General features: G+C 34.3%; 1 protein-coding gene across 1 annotated transcript in view; it reads right to left on the minus strand.

The window, feature by feature from the left end:
* The window catches only part of LOC117328659 (WD repeat-containing protein 55-like), a 41,981-nt gene that overhangs the window by 2,295 nt on the left and 17,509 nt on the right, over nt 1–22,177 (minus strand). The window contains exons 4-7 of the mRNA XM_033886101.1: nt 16,653–16,725; nt 8,105–8,211; nt 1,148–1,247; nt 120–289 (exon numbers count right to left, since the gene is read on the minus strand). Of these exons, the coding sequence (XP_033741992.1) occupies nt 120–289; nt 1,148–1,247; nt 8,105–8,211; nt 16,653–16,725 (450 nt within the window). The remainder of the gene's footprint in view (nt 1–119; nt 290–1,147; nt 1,248–8,104; nt 8,212–16,652; nt 16,726–22,177) is intronic.

Raw genomic sequence — 22,177 nt, forward strand, 5'->3', positions numbered from 1 at the left:
TACATACTACAGAATGTACTTACCTTACAATACCATCACTGGAACCTGTACATACTACAGAATGTGCTTACCTTACAATACCATCACTGGAACCTGTACATATGACAGAATGTACTTACCTTACAATACCATCACTGGAACCTGTACATATGATGTTATCAGTGACAGCCACCATACAGTCAACAGACAGAGGATGGCCAGGAAAACGGTCACTGATGTTTCCCCATTCTCCCCAGTTAAAAATGTTGAGAACGCCCTCGCCAGTTCCACATACTACCTTTCCCTTTTCCTGTAGAAAAAAAAAACAACAAAACAATAAATAAATAAATAAATAAATAAAGTATTGACATTCTTCGTAGGACTGACTCTTTCTTTTCTTTCCTCTTATTTAACATAGTGACAAATTGTACAACTCATGTCAATGAAGAATGATCAAGTATATAATTGCTCATTCATTACAAACTTTGTTAAAATAATAGATTGCTGCCTGTCAGTCATTTTGTTTTCAGATCAGTCTCAAAATGTATAATGCACAAATAGGGACCAATGGGAACTTACAGTTGAAATTTGAAAAAAAGATCTTTCCAGTATTTCTCAAGAAACAGTCTGTGGTAACCAAACTTCAATTTTCAAAATGATGTTTTCTTATCAGAACATTACCTTCCATCCTATGTACATTACCTTTACAAATATACCCAATACCTTTACACCTACAAACATTACCTTTACACATACACCAAATACCTTTACACCTACAAACATTACCTTTACACATACACCAAATACCTTTACACCTACAAACATAACTTAACCTTTACACAAGTAACAAACATTACCTTCCAAAATATGTACATTACCTTTAGACGAGTCATCCTATGTACATTACCTTTAGACGAGCCATCCTATGTACATTACCTTTAGACGAGTCATCCTATGTACATTACCTTTAGACGAGCCATCCTATGTACATTACCTTTAGACGAGTCATCCTATGTACATTGCCTTTAGACGAGCCATCCTATGTACATTACCTTTAGACGAGTCATCCTATGTACATTACCTTTAGACGAGTCATCCTATGTACATTACCTTTAGACGAGACATCCTATGTACATTACCTTTAGACGAGACATCCTATGTACATTACCTTGAGACGAGTCAAAGACAAAAGTTCTGAGTCAAATAGTTCCGACTGTATGTCCATCCTCTTTCTCCGAATGTTGAAGGCTGTTAGCGTTCCATCTCCACTGTAAGTGTGTAAATAATGAGACATACAAATGTATAAGCCTGAAAATTGTCAAACTGAGAAAACCTTTACTATAACCTAATTATACCTGGTTATAAACCTTTACTATAACCTAATTATACCTGGTTATAAACCTTTACTATAACCTATTTATACCTGGTTATAAACCTTTACTATAACTATTATACCTGGTTATAAACCTTTACTATAACCTATTTATACCTGGTTATAAACCTTTACTATAACCTAATCATACCTGGTTATAAACCTTTACTATAACCTATTTATACCTGGTTATAAAACTTTACTATAACCTATTTATACCTGGTTATAAACCTTTACTATAACCTAATTATACCTGGTTATAAACCTTAACTATAACTTATTTATACCTGGTTATAAACCTTTACTATAACCTAATCATACCTGGTTATAAACCTTTACTATAACCTATTTATACCTGGTTATAAACCTTTACTATAACCTAATTATACCTGGTTATAAACTTTTACTATAACCTATTTATACCTGGTTATAAACCTTTACTATAACCTAATTATACCTGGTTATATAACACTAAGACAAGGGAATGCAGTCTCAGATGTATGTTCAAGGGCACGAGAGAGGTTTGGTTTATTGTAGTGTAATTTTCTTTGCAGTTTTGCTTACTGACACTGTTTGTATGACATAGTGTCGATTATATTTAAGAATTGATTGTCAATATTGTTATATGTTTGGACCGATGAAGGGAAGTGATGTTTTTATGACATGGTGTCGATTATATTTAAGAATTGATTGTCAATATTGTTATATGTATGGACCGATGAAGGGAAGTGATGTTTTTATGACATGGTGTCGATTATATTTAAGAATTGATTGTCAATATTGTTATATGTATGGACCGATGAAGGGAAGTGATGTTTTTATGACATGGTGTCGATTATATTTAAGAATTGATTGTCAATATTGTTATATGTTTGGACCGATGAAGGGAAGTGATGTTTTTATGACATGGTGTCGATTATATTTAAGAATTGATTGTCAATATTGTTATATGTATGGACCGATGAAGGGAAGTCAACCTCGTGAACTAAGCAGTTCATGTACCATTTGCTCCAGATTCACTTCTCCTCATCATTCCTTGTAACCAACAAAACCAACAATCAATCCATATAATATGTTAACTAATTTAATATTCTCGCACTCAGATTGCAAAATTTGGTCGAAAGGGAATGATGTAAGTACATCACTATGAAACATTTTTCTACTTATCGTACATGTATGCACAATAGTTTTGAAGTACATTGTATTTAAGCTAATTCAATTGACCTTTTTGGCCCTGCCCATCAGCCCAGGGTGCAGTCGGGGCCAACAGATGCATACCATCAGGCTGTTATTCAATGCTGATAATGTAACAAAGTTAGAATGAATTCCAATAGAATTCAAACATATGATAGTCAAAATTGTGATTTTCCAATATAAACTATTAATAGTAAAGTTTACCCCCTCTCAAGGGGCAAACATTAGACCCCAGGGTCATGAAATTCACAATTTTGGTAAAGCACCAGGACCCTTCCGTCTACCATCTATGAAGAGTATTTGATTCTACCTAATTTGGGTCTTGAGAAGAAGAATTTTGAAATTTCAGTTAATTTGACCCTTTTTAGCCCCGTGCATCAGCCCCTGGGGGTCAAACAGGGCCAACATATGCATATCATCAAACTGTTATCCCATGCTGATAATGTTAACCAAATTAGAATGAATTCCATTACAAATCCAACAAATAATAGTCAGAAATGTGACTTCCCTATATAAACTATAGTAATGTTTACCCCCTCCCAGCGGCAAACGTGTGACCCCAGGGTCATGAAATTCACAATTTTGGTAAAAAGGATTGGGAATAATCTTAGCATGAAAGAAGAGTTACAATTTTAACTTAAAGTCTTTAATATTATCAAACCAATTTAAATTATTGTCCTCTTGCCTTGGCAATTTTATACTCTTATAAACACAAGGAAAATGGAGAGTACATGAGCTTGCTCTTTGTTTTATTGAGAAATGACTATATTTCCCCAGTAACTGATATTTTAAGAAGATTCAAACTTGATTTTTTACATGTAACACATATTAAATATATGGCCTCTGAGGTTTTTACGATTTTAAACCATCTATTTATACAAGGTCTTATTGAGAGGAAAGAAGTTTTTTACAATCTTAGACAGGATAATCTGGTAAGGATTCCAAAGGTGAACACCTCCACTTACGGGAAGAGATCTTTTCGATTTACGGCCTCCCAGGTGTGGAACAGCTTGTCGAATCAGCTAAGGTGAACACCTCCATTTACGGGAAGAGATCTTTTCGGTTTACGGCCTCCCAGGTGTGGAACAGCTTGTCGAATCAGCTAAGGTGAACACCTCCACTTACGGGAAGAGATCTTTTCGGTTTACGGCCTCCCAGGTGTGGACCAGCTTGTCGAATCAGCTAAGGTGAACACCTCCACTTACGGGAAGAGATCTTTTCGGTTTACGGCCTCCCAGGTGTGGACCAGCTTGTGGAATCAGCTAAGGTGAACACCTCCACTTACGGGAAGAGATCTTTTCGGTTTACGGCCTCCCAGGTGTGGACCAGCTTGTGGAATCAGCTAAGGTGAACACCTCCACTTACGGGAAGAGATCTTTTCGGTTTACGGCCTCCCAGGTGTGGACCAGCTTGTCGAATCAGCTAAGGTGAACACCTCCACTTACGGGAAGAGATCTTTTCGGTTTACGGCCTCCCAGGTGAGGAACAGCTTGTCGAATCAGCTAAGGTGAACACCTCCACTTACGGGAAGAGATCTTTTCGGTTTACGGCCTCCCAGGTGTGGAACAGCTTGTCGAATCAGCTAAGGTGAACACCTCCACTTACGGGAAGAGATCTTTTCGGTTTACGGCCTCCCAGGTGTGGAACAGCTTGTCGAATCAGCTAAGATCAGCTGAGAATTACGAGTCTTTTCGGAGACTGCTCCACACCTGGGATACAGAGGTGTGTTCATGTACCATCTGCACTCACGGTGCAGTGCGAGTCGTTCCCCTTTGGAGTCCTTCACCAACTTTCTTAAATAACAGTGCAATGTTTTAGATTTTTTGAAATACAATATACTTAGATTTATTTTTATGTAATAAACTTAGATATATTTTTATGTAATAAACTTATAACTTTCAGCTTTAATTTTTCTGACCGACAGGTCTAGTCTCTCTTAACACACATTATATTAGTGTATACTATGTCAATTTTTATTGTGTGCTATGTTAGCATTTATGTACATTACATTTTGTTGGTGTTTTAATTTATTCTTTAGTGACGCTTGTAAGAGTTACAAGAGTCCATTATTGAACTTTTATTTTAGTATTAATATAATAAAACTGTGATAAATCTTTATATATTTAAATTTGTTACAATTTAAGCATGCACTATGATCATGTTAATTTTACTTATGTTTGTTGCAAGAATAGCACTACAGTGACCATTAATGGCCCCACCCCTCAGGCCCCTTGGGGGTGGGGACCCTATAATTCACAATTTTGGTTGACCAGTTTTGGAGAAGAAGTTGAAAATGTAAATTATTTACGGACGCATGATGGACGACGGAGGACATAAGGCAATTAGAATAGGTCACTTGAGCAAAGTTCAGGTGACCTTAAAACCTAACCATATCCCTATTAATATGAAAATAATGTGCAGTGTTATAGCATAGTAATGTGGTGTGTGATCAGGGGCTCAGATGCAAGAAATTGAGCAAATTAAGGCCTACAAGATGAAAAAAGTGATCATGAAATGTTAACTTTATCTGACAACAGATTGTACTTTATCTGGTTGTAAACTTTATCTGACAATAGATTGTACTGTACCTGGTTGTAAACTTTATCAGACAATAGATTGTACTGTACCTGGTTGTAAACTTTATCAGACAATAGATTGTACTGTACCTGGTTGTAAACTTTATCAGACAACAGATTGTACTGTACCTGGTTGTAAACTTTATCAGACAATAGATTGTACTGTACCTGGTTGTAAACTTTATCAGACAATAGATTGTACTGTACCTGGTTGTAAACTTTATCAGACAATAGATTGTACTGTACCTGGTTGTAAACTTTATCCAGACAACTAGATTGTACTGTACCTGGTTGTAAACTTTATCAGACAATAGATTGTACTGTACCTGGTTGTAAACTTTATCAGACAATAGATTGTACTTTACCTGGTTGTAAACTTTATCAGACAATAGATTGTACTGTACCTGGTTGTAAACTTTATCAGACAATAGATTGTACTGTACCTGGTTGTAAACTTTATCTGACAATAGATTGTACTGTACCTGGTTGTAAACTTTATCAGACAATAGATTGTACTGTACCTGGTTGTAAACTTTATCAGACAATAGATTGTACTGTACCTGGTTGTAAACTTTATCAGACAATAGATTGTACTGTTCCTGGTTGTAAACTTTATCAGACAATAGATTGTACTGTACCTGGTTGTAAACTTTATCAGACAATAGATTGTCCTTTACCTGGTTGTAAACTTTATCAGACAACAGATTATACTGTACCTGGTTGTAAACTTTATCAGACAATAGATTGTACTGTTCCTGGTTGTAAACTTTATCAGACAATAGATTGTACTGTACCTGGTTGTAAACTTTATCAGACAACAGATTGTACTGTACCTGGTTGTAAACTTTATCAGACAACAGATTGTACTGTTCCTGGTTGTAAACTTTATCAGACAATATATTGTACTGTACCTGGTTGTAAACTTTATCAGACAACAGATTGTACTGTACCTGGTTGTAAACTTTATCAGACAATAGACTGTACTGTACCTGGTTGTAAACTTTATCAGACAATAGATTGTACTGTTCCTGGTTGTAAACTTTATCAGACAATAGATTGTACTGTACCTGGTTGTAAACTTTATCAGACAACAGATTGTACTGTACCTGGTTGTAAACTTTATCAGACAATAGACTGTACTGTACCTGGTTGTAAACTTTATCAGACAATAGATTGTACTGTACCTGGTTGTAAACTTTATCAGACAATATAGATTGTACTGTACCTGGTTGTAAACTTTATCAGACAATAGATTGTACTGTACCTGGTTATAAACTTGATCAGACAACAGATTGTACTGTACCTGGTTGTAAACTTTATCAGACAATAGATTGTACTGTACCTGGTTGTAAACTTTATCTGACAATAGATTGTACTGTACCTGGTTGTAAACTTTATCAGACAATAGATTGTACTGTACCTGGTTGTAAACTTTATCAGACAACAGATTGTACTGTACCTGGTTGTAAACTTTATCTGACAATAGATTGTACTTAACCTGGTTATAAACTTTATCAGACAATAGATTGTACTGTACCTGGTTGTAAACTTTATCAGACAATAGATTGTACTGTACCTGGTTGTAAACTTTATCTGACAACAGATTGTACTGTACCTGGTTATAAACTTTATCAGACAATAGATTGTACTGTACCTGGTTGTAAACTTTATCAGACAATAGATTGTACTGTACCTGGTTGTAAACTTTATCTGACAATAGATTGTACTGTACCTGGTTGTAAACTTTATCAGACAATAGATTGTACTGTACCTGGTTGTAAACTTTATCAGACAATAGATTGTACTGTACCTGGTTGTAAACTTTATCAGACAATAGATTGTACTGTAACTGGTTGTAAACTTTATCAGACAATAGATTGTACTGTACCTGGTTGTAAACTTTATCAGACAATAGATTGTACTGTACCTGGTTGTAAACTTTATCAGACAATAGATTGTACTGTACCTGGTTGTAAACTTTATCAGACAATAGATTGTACTGTACCTGGTTGTAAACTTTATCAGACAATAGATTGTACTGTACCTGGTTGTAAACTTTATCGACAATAGATTGTACTGTACCTGGTTGTAAACTTTATCAGACAATAGATTGTACTGTACCTGGTTGTAAACTTTATCAGACAATAGATTGTACTGTACCTGGTTGTAAACTTTATCAGACAATAGATTGTACTGTACCTGGTTGTAAACTTTATCAGACAATAGATTGTACTGTACCTGGTTTGTAACTTTATCAGACAATAGATTGTACTGTATCTGGTTGTAAACTTTATCAGACAATAGATTGTACTGTACCTGGTTGTAAACTTATCAGACAATAGATTGTATGTACCTGTTATAAAATAGTAGTAGTTGGCAGGTCTGTACATGTACTTTACCTGGTTGTAAACTTTATCAGACAATAGATTGTACTGTACCTGGTTGTAAACTTTATCAGACAATAGATTGTACTGTACTTGGTTGTAAACTTTATCAGACAATAGATTGTACTGTACCTGGTTGTAAACTTTATCAGACAATAGATTGTACTGTACTTGGTTGTAAACTTTATCTGACAATAGATTGTACTGTACCTGGTTGTAAACTTTATCAGACAATAGATTGTACTGTACTTGGTTGTAAACTTTATCAGACAATAGATTGTACTTTATCTGGTTGTAAACTTTATCTGACAATAGATTGTACTGTACCTGGTTGTAAACTTTATCAGACAATAGATTGTACTGTACTTGGTTGTAAACTTTATCTGACAATAGATTGTACTGTACCTGGTTATAAACTTATCAGACAATAGATTGTCCTTTACCTGGTTGTAAACTTTATCAGACAATAGATTGTCCTTTACCTGGTTGTAAACTTTATCTGACAATAGATTGTACTGTACCTGGTTGTAAACTTTATCAGACAATAGATTTTCCTTTACCTGGTTGTAAACATTATCAGACAATAGATTGTACTGTACCTGGTTGCGATGAGGACTTTATGTTGATCATCTATCACCATGTCGCTGATGAATTCCTCGTTATGCTTTACTTCCATTTCAGCACTGTTAGTTCTTAAGTCCCATACCTAAGTAACATCAAGTACACATTATAGATATTTAGATATTTAAAGTGTTTTTCAGGTGTGACAATAACTGACATAACACCTACCTTACATATATGGATAAATAAAATATTTATTTACCCCAGAACACTCATTTATTTCCATTGTTTTATTCCATCCGTATAGACCCTTGCTTTAGTACACTTTACGCTAGTCAAAATTTCATACTTGACCCAAAGCCATATTGCTAACTACTAGTATGTAGGTCACGGGCGGCCTAATTACCCTAATCAGTGCACAATGGAGCGAAAAGAAAAAAATACAACATTTATTTCTATATATTTTACTGCTTATGATTTATAAATAATGACTTTTTGAATTAAATATAACAGGTTTTGGGAAATAATAATCTTACTTTTCTTGATTTATACTATGTAAGAAGAAAAACACAATAGATGACATGTGGTCTTTTCGGTCCATTTGCTGTCATTGTTGTACTGTCACTTACAAAATGGCGGGCCAACAGTGTGAAATTTGGACTAGCATAAAGCGAGGGTCTATAAGGACAGAATAAAACATCAAGATGGGACTAAATGAGTGTTCTGGGGTAATTAAATATCTCATTTATCAACAATAACTGTTGAGTGTTCTGGGGTAATTAAATATCTCATTAATCAACAATAACTGTTGAGTGTTCTGGGGTAATTAAATATCTCATTAATCAACAATAACTGTTGAGTGTTCTGGGGTAAATAAATATCTCATTAATCAACAATAACTGTTGAGTGTTCTGGGGTAATTAAATATCTCATTTATCAACAATAACTTTTGAACATGATAATTTGAGCAAATATCAACCAAAATTGATGAAACTTTGCATGCAGTCATTTTTCAACAAGACCTTGGATGATTTCGAAAATGGGAATTTTTTATAGTAACTTACAGAGTTATTGCCCTTTGTAATAATATCATTGGACCTTGTGAACTTGAAAACCGGAGTTGTTTTTTTTTCTTTCAGTTTCGAATATTTTATTTCCCCAGCATTATTAATATATATATATATATATACTTATAGCTATGCCATTGTTATATATATATATATAATTAATAGGGATTGCCAGGGTTGGGGAGCCCTGGGATCAACCTCCTGAACAATATTGTGTCCTCACGCAAGAGGGCTTGTTCACTCCACACAAATTAATTCTAACACTATGTAGAAGGGAAGGTAACTTTTGGCAAAATGTTCTCTTCACCAGAGTCTATTAAGTTTCAAAAAGATAAGTTAAGAAGGTATAGTCCGAAATGTTTAGGTGCATAAGAAAAAAATTTAAACTATCAAATAGTATAATATATACTGTACATATATGGATTTATATGTGACTCTACTTGTTCAATACAGATGCATATGATGGAGAGAATAACATATTCTAATACAGAAATAGAACAGAAACAGCAAAGGAACACCACATTATACACATTATACATTCACACCAAGGACTCAAAACTATATAAACATAGTACATCAAATCACATCCATAGCCACACAAACAGGTATACAGCACATGGAGATTGACATACTAGCTTTACAACTGCTGACTTATGTATATGAATATTATTGTTGTAGTGCACAAATGAACACCAGTTGGCATACATGTTCAGTGAATGAGAGAATATGCTTATAAATCACAAAAGTATATATTTTTTCAAATATATGTAAATTTGATCAATTACATTAGCAGAAATCGTAGTCTACAATAAAGGTATTAAAGTTAAATACGTTGTCAATTGGATAATTACTACCACTTATGAAGGTAAGGTTGGGAATAAATCAAGTTTCTCATTCATTTTAAAGGAGGAGAAAGGAGCCAACGTCAGCTGGAAATCAGTGGGTTTTCTCAGTGTGGTACTTCGCGTTGAGTATGGATACCCTATAGGTATGCCGGGCAGTTAGAGTAAATAATTAAATATAAGAAGGAAGTAATAACTGCAACATACTCCAGCGTTACCGATAAGTTGGAACTTTATTGTCTACTAGTTTCGACCCTATCGCAGGGTCTTCATCAGGACAATTTTTTACAGGTAAAATCCATTCATTCATTTTAACATACAGTGATGATCATTGTTGTTGAGATTATAAAATACAGGTCGGTTATTACAATTTCATCTACCGGTACTTATCCATTTTTGCACTACAACAGCATTAAAAAAAAACTAATTTTCGAACATATCTTTCCATTCGATCCATATTTCATCAAATCTTTCAATACATACATTTTTTTGGACAACATTTTTTCTATTTCATATTTGAATTCCAAAAACTCATTCAAACCTTAATGACCAAGGCTTTGTTTTTTCTTGACACAGAGTATATATAAAATTTCACATATAGTATAAGGAAATTAAAAGGTAATGAAAAGCAGCTGGGATCTTCAAAAAGTACTGTTTCCAATCTAAAATCAGTTACTTTACCAGTTTTATCAAATATTCCATTTTTCAAATTTCGCTTAAGTTGAAAGGATTGCGGACATTCCCCAAAAAGATGTTGTATGGTTTCAATTTCTGTATTACAGATATTACAGATGTTATTGTCCGAGACTTTAATAGTTTTTAAATAATTATTTAAAGGAAGAATGCGGTGTTGTAGCCAGTATTGAAACCATTGTATGGTTGTATCTTTGGTAATTTGGAAGGGGATATTGTATATTTTTTTCCAGTCCATATTTTTAAAAGCATCATGCGCATGCTGTTTCCATTTTTGTTCAGCTGTTATTAAACATCTATCTTTTTCAATCAAATGTATATAAATGTCCTTACATCCTTTATTATTATTCTTTAATAAAATGTAAATATGACTTGGTACCAGTGGTCTTTCTATTATATTTTCTGCCATTAACAGTAGATCCAGATCCTTACATCATTGTTTGATGGACTGACATATACTCTGATAAAGCAAGAAGTTTTCTGATTCTATATTAAATTTCTGTTTAAGGTTTATGAAAGATAGAAACTTATTCTTTTGATCTAATCAATCACAAACATTTCTAACACCTTTGTTAAACCAGTTTCTTCTAAAAAAAAGAATTGTTGCCAATACAGAAATTGGATTATACCAAATCGGAAGACTTAAGAATTCTTGTGAAGTTTGTACTTGTGCTGCTTCTGAAATTTTAACCCATGCCTGAAAAACATTTTTCCAAAAATCATTATCAGTTCTAAAATGTTTAACAAAGTCCGTACCCAGGTCTGATATATTTGCTGTAGGGAAGTGTTCAGCCTCAAAAATATTTATCCAACATTTGTTACTGTTCTTAAGTAATCTTTGCAACCATGTAGACTTCAGACTGCAAATCAATTTTGATATATCAATCATTTTAAGGCCTCCATTTACATAATTTTGAACAATAGTACCTCTTTTAATTTTGTCAACTGGTGATTGCCGAATGAAATTAAAGAAAGTGTTATTCAATTGTTGTATAATGGTGTTGTCAGGGTTGGAATAGATATAAACAAATGGTTTAGTTTTGGTATAATGATTGGTTTCAATACTACTATCCTACCAAGAGGTGTTAGAATTCTCCGTGACCACTGACTTATACTGGTCTTTATATTTTTCATAGCTTTAGAATAATTCATCATAACAATTTCTTCTAAGTTAGCAGAAAAGTCAAGACCAAGTAAATTGAATTTTGTTTCCCCCAATTTTAGATTCCATCTGTGATGGTACACATCTGCACTAAATTTTTTCCGACCTATCCAAATAACTTTAGTTTTATCATTATTGACTTTTAAACCAGACATTTTTCCAAAACAGTCTAATACATTTAAAGTTTCATTGAATGAATTTCTAGATCCATCTAATATTATTGATGTGTCATCTGCAAACTGTGACAGTTTATGAGCTTTTTGTCCTATTGAAAACTGGAGTTAGTATCAACCACATTGGATGAAACTTTGTAGGCAGCCATATATCAACAAGATCTCGGATGAGATTAAAAATAGGAATTATTGAAAGTAACTTACAGAGTTATTGCCCTTTGTAATAGGGTTTTAGAGGTAATTGAGGTAAATCTTTTGAATTGCTACTACTTCTGAACAATTAAATTGATTTTGATGTAATTTGTTCTGGAGCATTATTTGGCGAATGAGATTTAATGTTGTATACATGAAGGATGTGGCACTCTTGGGGCTGGAGACAGAGGGCAAAATAGGCGAAATATAGCAAAAAACTAAAACTAAAACTTTAAAGTACTTCTTCAATGTGAAGCATGACAGAACATTTAGTCCACCTGAGGTTTGAACTATTGTTGGGGAAAACAATTAAAATTTAGCTTAAAGAATTTTTCCATAACTACTGAAGTATTCAGGTGAGCAATGAAGGCCCTCTGGGCCTCTTGTTTCTGATCCCTCTCATACTTTATTATATATATGCACAACTAATTATAAACAATAAGAAAATTGAGAAAGGTTTATGAAAGAAATTCTAAAAAATAGCAACGAGGATTGTTTATGGACAAACAGATGACAGACGGATGGGAGACAATTTGAATAGCTCACTTAAAGGTAAAATCAATATCATAAATCTGATGCACAGGGACTTGGGACAAATTCATATCTAACAATCTATATATAATATAAACAAGAGGCCCATGGGGCCTGTATCACTCACCTGGTTGGATTTGACCAAATGTCAAAATAATGTTCATGTTCAATTCGTTTTGTTTGTCAACCTTAAACAATGCTATATATGATTATAGTGTGGGGATCCCAACAGCTTTTAAGAAACTAGAGGCCCATGGGGCCTGTATCGCTCACCTGGTTGGATTAGACAAAATGTCAAAATAATGTTCATGTTCAATTTATTTTATTTGTCAAACTCAAACAATGCTATATATAGTTATAGTGTGGGGATCCCAACTGCTTTAAAGAAATAACGAAGTCCAGACACTTTAAAGGGTCTGAAAGACCTCAAGAATTGTTTTTAGAACATGCATTCATCACTTTATGACTAGTAGCGATTTAAATGAATTACGTTTATTTCCCTATGGGGCCCTGCCCATTTGGCCCCTTGGGGGTCAAAGTCACCATTTATGCAAAATCTGTTCTCCTTTTCCCCAAGATGTTTTGACCAAATTGGGTTAAAATTCATTCATAACTTAATGACTAGTAGCAATTTAAAGGTATTGCCTCAATTTCCTCTATTGGGCTCCGCCCCTCCTGCTCCTTGTGGGTCAGAGTCACCATTTATGCAGATCTGATCCCCGTCTGCCAAGGATGTTTCTGACCAAAGGAGGTGGTGCATAGGAGGGCTAAATCGGCCCACGGCGATTTTTTTCCCGGAAACATATTTTTGTCAAAAGCATAATATCCCCGATTATGTGGGAGGAATTAATTTCCATTCCTCAATGTATATATTCTTTTTTTGGTGATTTCATTATTTCCCCATCTAACTGCATAAGAAGCTAATGTTTTGACCACTAATTATTATAGAACACATTTTTATTTCCTATTTGTGAAACAAATTCAACCCATTTGTTTAAGGTTTAATTTTGTATATGAATCATCACGCTCCGTGACACTAAAATTAAATTTCAGCCTAATTTGATGTCTTCTTTGTGAAAATCATTGTTTTTAACTTTTCATTTAAAGTCTAATACCACCACAAAGTTATTAATGGAGTACTATCAAAATTTCCGGTTAGAAATAATCTATGGATATTCATAAACATTTAATGAAACAAATTTATTTGGTGAATTACTGGATATGCCAAGATTTTATTATGTTAAATGCATACACCCCCAATTTTGGACAACATATCAAAGTACCGAAAGTACTGAAAAATAGAGGCAAATGCTAAAAATCCAACAAAAATAACAATGCAACCAGACTTTACTGCTTGTGTCAGACAGGGTGCTCCTTTTTAACCCTTGGGTTTTTAATACAATTTACTTCATGACCTTTCTTTGTAAGCAAAAATCTTTTGTTATCCAGTAATTTTTGATGACTTTTTTGGGTTGTGTATCAAGATTAATATGCAAACATGTTTTTTAAAAGCAAAATTTGATAGTATTCCAACGATTATTACATTTTATCTAATTAACAAATAAAAGAAAATTTTTAGAAGGTAATTTTTTTACTGATAATTTTGTTAAAAAAGCTGTAATTACACTTTCTATTATACAAATTCATACTAAACACACGTGTTTTTATAAAATATAACATCACATGAGACTATCAATGCAATATGAAATTTATCAAGTACTTTTGTACGAGAAAATATACTGAATTTAAAAGGGAGGGTACACATTTTTTACAGAAATCATGTTAGGTGGCGCTGCGTATACAGCATTTGCCAATTTTCGTTTTAGTGTCTAAAATGACATGTATTTGGTAAAAGTCTATCATAATATCATGCATAAAATAATATTCGGCCGTGGGCCGCCATGCACCACCTCCTTTGGTCAAAAACCAATAACAACTTTTTGACTAGTAGCGATTTGAAGCAAATGTTGACGGACAACGGACGATTACCGAATAAAATTCATAATCCCCTGAAGAGCAGCAAGATATAGCCGCGAAAGTACTAGGGAGACAGCATGCAGATCTGTGTTTGACTTTTCATTTTCTTATCAATTACTGTCACATGGACACTTTAACTTTATTCTATATATAATACAACATATCATGTACATTGTATCATGCACATGTTATGTGCCATGGGAATCCATGCCTTGAAGTCCACGTGTTCTGATTTGTTTATTTGCACTAAAATGTGTGTACCGAAAAATAGTTTTATTTATAATTTCAAAAATATAATTTAGTTAAATATGTCAGCCCATTTATGAGACAGACTGTGTCAGCTACTAATTAAGCTAAAGTATATACCTACTTAATCATGTATAAAGGCTGGTCACCTGCCATACAATTTACCAGACATGTTATGTAAGAGATTAGTGGCCTACGAGTTCCATGTATAGGTATTAGGTAACTGTCTGATGTAGGAAATTGTCAATCGGTGTACAGTGGACCCGCGATAATCCGGACGCCGATAGTCCGGAAAACTCACAGTCCGGATTTCCGTAACGTTATTTGTACTCACCAGTCCGGAAATTCGGATTCCGATTCCGGATGCCCATTTTGGGAACGGAACGTACTTTTCATTAGTAAATTTCCCTCAATAATCCGGACGATTTTTTCACCACGAGGAGAAAAAAATGTCGGGGCAAGTCACCCGTGTCGACAGCTGTACAGACTATCGCGATCGCTTGACACTGTGCGTAGTCATAGCGACCGCTGCCAGGTCATAGCCCCGGGTGTTTACCTGTGTTACAATGTGTAGCTTTTGTTTTTATAACGGTACATTGCTTTTTCTCTACGACCTAAATGTTAGGGTATTAAAGGATTTTATAGTATAGTCTTGCTTTTATCAACTTGACGTACAATATCTATGATAGTTATTTTACAGACGGCAACTTTTATAGGAACACATATTGCTATTTCTTAGTTAGCAAGAATTTATGCACAAACATACAGTACGTGATACGATAATTAATCAATCTCAAATACATGTAATAAATTTATGATCGGTAATTAACATCATTAACACTTGTATTGGGTAAACACGGATATCGGCTTGTAACACCATTACGTGAAACGACGACTCATTGAAAGATACATGTTATTAATCACATACACATTTACGTATTAAGCAGTGATCACAAGAACTGGGTTGATTACACACAATAGTCGTCTGATACTTAATTAAGCGTCACATTGTTAAGTGAATACGGGTTTAATAATTATCAGACATCTTGGGTAGTTCTCGCTGGTGTTGCGTACTTTTAAATAGATAGCTTGGGGTTTCTGATACGTAAAAATCATAAAGAAAACATGGACTGACGGTAAGTTGTAAAATCCGGGTCTTTCTATTTAAGGTATTTAACGTTGGGAATCCATGCCTTGAAGTCCACGTGTTCTGATTTGTTTATTTGCACTAAAATGTGTGTACCGAAAAATAGTTTTATTTATAATTTCAAAAATATAATTTAGTTAAATATGTTAGCCCATTTATGAGACAGACTGTGTCAGCTACTAAGCTAAAGTATATACCTACTTAATCATGTATAAAGGCTGGTCACTGCCATACAATTTACCAGACATGTTATGTAAGAGATTAGTGGCCTATGAGTTCCATGTATAGGTATTAGGTAACTGTCTGATGTAGGAAATTGTCAATCGGTGTATTTAAGTCTTGTACATATAGCTGAAAGGGAGTCTTGGGTTTGGCACTCGAGCCGGCCGCTGGCCGCAAGGCTGACCACTACTTTAGGATGTCATATTTTGTACATAGTGTATATACATGTATTGGACTAATAAACTACATATACAGAAGATGAACCAACTTATATTATATGTGTCGATACTTTTATAACAGCCATCTGAGACATTTTTGGTACAACAGGATTTACCTTTAAGTTACCATCATCGTCTCCCGTCGCAAGGAAGTTTTCTCCTGTCACAAGCATACTGTATATAGGTGACCTGAAAGATTAAAGAATATTTCTCCTGTTACAAGCGTACTGTATATAGGTGACCTGAAAGATTACAGAATATTTCTCCTGTTACAAGCATACTGTATATAGGTGACCTGAAAGATTACAGAATATTTCTCCTGTTACAAGCATACTGTATATAGGTGACCTGAAAGATTAAAGAATATTTCTCCTGTTACAAGCGTACTGTATATAGGTGACCTGAAAGATTACAGAATATTTCTCCTGTTACAAGCATACTGTATATAGGTGACCTGAAAGACTACAGAATATTTCTCCTGTTACAAGCATACTGTATATAGGTGACCTGACAGATTAAAGAATATTTCTCCTGTTACAAGCATACTGTATATAGGTGACCTGAAAGATTACAGAATATTTCTCCTGTTACAAGCATACTGTATATAGGTGACCTGACAGATTAAAGAATATTTCTCCTGTTACAAGCATACTGTATATAGGTGACCTGACAGATTACAGAATATTTCTCCTGTTACAAGCATACTGATAGGTGACCTGACAGATTACAGAATATTTCTCCTGTTACAAGCATATACTGTATATAGGTGACCTGAAAGATTACAGAATATTTCTCCTGTTACAAGCATACTGTATATAGGTGACCTGAAAGATTACAGAATATTTCTCCTGTTACAAGCATACTGATACTGATAGGTGACCTGAGAGATTATAAGTATACTGTATATAGCTGACCTGAGAGATTATAAGTATATGGTACATAGATGACCTGAGAGATTATCAGTATACTGTATATAGCTGACCTGAGAGATTATAAGTATACTGTATATAGCTGACCTGAGAGATTATCAGTATACTGTATATAGCTGACCTGAGAGGTTATCAGTATACTGTATATAGCTGACCTGAGAGATTATAAGTATACTGTATAAAGCTGACCTGAGAGATTATAAGTATACTGTATATAGCTGACCTGAGATATTATCAGTATACTGTACATAGCTGACCAGAGAGATTATCAGTATACTGTACATAGCTGACCTGAGAGATTATCAGTATACTGTACATAGCTGACCTGAGAGATTATAAGTATACTGTATATAGCTGACCTGAGAGATTATAAGTATACTGTACATAGCTGACCCGAGAGATTATAAGTATACTGTATATAGCTGACCAGAGAGATTATAAGTATACTGTATATAGCTGACCTGAGAGATTATAAGTATACTGTACATAGCTGACCTGAGAGATTATAAGTATACTGTATATAGCTGACCTGAGAGATTATAAGTATACTGTACATAGCTGACCTGAGAGATTATAAGTATACTGTATATAGCTGACCTGAGAGATTATAAGTATACTGTACATAGCTGACCTGAGAGATTATCAGTATACTGTACATAGCTGACCAGAGAGATTATAAGTATACTGTATATAGCTGACCTGAGAGATTATAAGTATACTGTACATAGCTGACCTGAGAGATTATAAGTATACTGTATATAGCTGACCTGAGAGATTATAAGTATACTGTATATAGCTGACCTGAGAGATTATAAGTATACTGTATATAGCTGACCTGAGAGATTATAAGTATACTGTACATAGCTGACCTGAGAGATTATCAGTATACTGTACATAGCTGACCTGAGAGATTATAAGTATACTGTACATAGCTGACCTGAGAGATTATCAGTATACTGTATATAGCTGACCTGAGAGATTATAAGTATACTGTATATAGCTGACCTGAGAGATTATAAGTATACTGTATATAGCTGACCTGAGAGATTATAAGTATACTGTATATAGCTGACCTGAGAGATTATCAGTATACTGTACATAGCTGACCTGAGAGATTATAAGTATACTGTATATAGCTGACCAGAGAGATTATAAGTATACTGTACATAGCTGACCTGAGAGATTATCAGTATACTGTACATAGCTGACCTGAGAGATTATAAGTATACTGTACATAGCTGACCTGAGAGATTATTAGTATACTGTATATAGCTGTCAGACCTGAGAGATTATAAGTATACTGTATATAGCTGACCTGAGAGATTATAAGTATATGGTACATAGATGACCTGAGAGATTATAATTATACTGTATATAGCTGACCTGAGAGATGATCAGTATACTGTATATAGCTGACCTGAGAGATTATCAGTATACTGTATATAGCTGACCTGAGAGATTATAAGTATACTGTATATAGCTGGCCTGAGAGATTATAAGTATATGGTACATAGATGACCTGAGAGATTATAATTATACTGTATATAGCTGACCTGAGAGATTATAAGTATACTGTATATAGCTGGCCTGAGAGATTATAAGTATATGGTACATAGATGACCTGAGAGATTATAATTATACTGTATATAGCTGACCTGAGAGATGATCAGTATACTGTATATAGCTGACCTGAGAGATTATCAGTATACTGTATATAGCTGACCTGAGAGATTATAAGTATACTGTATATAGCTGACCTGAGAGATGATAAGTATACTAGTACTGTACACAGATGACCTGAGAGATTATAAGTATACTGTACACAGCTGGCCTGAGAGATTATAAGTATACTGTACATAGCTGACCTGAGAGATTATAAGTATACTGTATATAGCTGACCTGAGAGATGATAAGTATACTGTATATAGCTGACCTGAGAGATGATAAGTATACTAGTACTGTACACAGATGACCTGAGAGATTATAAGTATACTATACACAGCTGGCCTGAGAGATTATAAGTATACTGTACATAGCTGACCTGAGAGATTATAAGTATACTGTATATAGCTGACCTGAGAGATTATAAGTATACTGTACACAGATGACCTGAGAGATTATAAGTATACTGTACATATAGCTGACCTGAGAGATTATAAGTATACTGTATATAGCTGACCTGAGAGATTATAAGTATACTGTACATAGCTGACCTGAGAGATTATCAGTATACTGTATATAGCTGACCTGAGAGATTATAAGTATACTGTATATAGCTGACCTGAGAGATTATCAGTATACTGTATATAGCTGACCTGAGAGATTATAAGTATACTGTATATAGCTGACCTGAGAGATTATAAGTATACTGTACATAGCTGACCTGAGAGATTATCAGCATACTGTATATAGCTGACCTGAGAGATTATCAGTATACTGACATAGCTGACCTGAGAGATTATAAGTATACTGTACACAGCTGACCTGAGAGATTATAAGTATACTGTATATAGCTGACCTGAGAGATTATCAGTATACTGTATATAGCTGACCTGAGAGATTATAAGTATACTGTATATAGCTGACCTGAGAGATGATAAGTATACTAGTACTGTACACAGATGACCTGAGAGATTATAAGTATACTGTACACAGCTGGCCTGAGAGATTATAAGTATACTGTACATAGCTGACCTGAGAGATTATAAGTATACTGTATATAGCTGACCTGAGAGATGATAAGTATACTGTATATAGCTGACCTGAGAGATGATAAGTATACTAGTACTGTACACAGATGACCTGAGAGATTATAAGTATACTATACACAGCTGGCCTGAGAGATTATAAGTATACTGTACATAGCTGACCTGAGAGATTATAAGTATACTGTATATAGCTGACCTGAGAGATTATAAGTATACTGTATATAGCTGACCTGAGAGATTATCAGTATACTGTATATAGCTGACCTGAGAGATTATCAGTATACTGTATATAGCTGACCTGAGAGATTATAAGTATACTGTATAAAGCTGACCTGAGAGATTATAAGTATACTGTATATAGCTGACCTGAGATATTATCAGTATACTGTACATAGCTGACCAGAGAGATTATCAGTATACTGTACATAGCTGACCTGAGAGATTATCAGTATACTGTACATAGCTGACCTGAGAGATTATAAGTATACTGTATATAGCTGACCTGAGAGATTATAAGTATACTGTACATAGCTGACCTGAGAGATTATAAGTATACTGTATATAGCTGACCAGAGAGATTATAAGTATACTGTATATAGCTGACCTGAGAGATTATAAGTATACTGTACATAGCTGACCTGAGAGATTATAAGTATACTGTATATAGCTGACCTGAGAGATTATAAGTATACTGTACATAGCTGACCTGAGAGATTATAAGTATACTGTATATAGCTGACCTGAGAGATTATAAGTATACTGTACATAGCTGACCTGAGAGATTATCAGTATACTGTACATAGCTGACCAGAGAGATTATAAGTATACTGTATATAGCTGACCTGAGAGATTATAAGTATACTGTACATAGCTGACCTGAGAGATTATAAGTATACTGTATATAGCTGACCTGAGAGATTATAAGTATACTGTATATAGCTGACCTGAGAGATTATAAGTATACTGTATATAGCTGACCTGAGAGATTATAAGTATACTGTACATAGCTGACCTGAGAGATTATCAGTATACTGTACATAGCTGACCTGAGAGATTATAAGTATACTGTACATAGCTGACCTGAGAGATTATCAGTATACTGTATATAGCTGACCTGAGAGATTATAAGTATACTGTATATAGCTGACCTGAGAGATTATAAGTATACTGTATATAGCTGACCTGAGAGATTATAAGTATACTGTATATAGCTGACCTGAGAGATTATCAGTATACTGTACATAGCTGACCTGAGAGATTATAAGTATACTGTATATAGCTGACCAGAGAGATTATAAGTATACTGTACATAGCTGACCTGAGAGATTATCAGTATACTGTACATAGCTGACCTGAGAGATTATAAGTATACTGTACATAGCTGACCTGAGAGATTATTAGTATACTGTATATAGCTGACCTGAGAGATTATAAGTATACTGTATATAGCTGACCTGAGAGATTATAAGTATATGGTACATAGATGACCTGAGAGATTATAATTATACTGTATATAGCTGACCTGAGAGATGATCAGTATACTGTATATAGCTGACCTGAGAGATTATCAGTATACTGTATATAGCTGACCTGAGAGATTATAAGTATACTGTATATAGCTGGCCTGAGAGATTATAAGTATATGGTACATAGATGACCTGAGAGATTATAATTATACTGTATATAGCTGACCTGAGAGATTATAAGTATACTGTATATAGCTGGCCTGAGAGATTATAAGTATATGGTACATAGATGACCTGAGAGATTATAATTATACTGTATATAGCTGACCTGAGAGATGATCAGTATACTGTATATAGCTGACCTGAGAGATTATCAGTATACTGTATATAGCTGACCTGAGAGATTATAAGTATACTGTATATAGCTGACCTGAGAGATGATAAGTATACTAGTACTGTACACAGATGACCTGAGAGATTATAAGTATACTGTACACAGCTGGCCTGAGAGATTATAAGTATACTGTACATAGCTGAC

Source organism: Pecten maximus, chromosome 6 (assembly GCF_902652985.1).
Source record: "Pecten maximus chromosome 6, xPecMax1.1, whole genome shotgun sequence".
In the NCBI taxonomy this organism is placed as follows: Eukaryota; Metazoa; Mollusca; class Bivalvia; order Pectinida; family Pectinidae; genus Pecten; species Pecten maximus.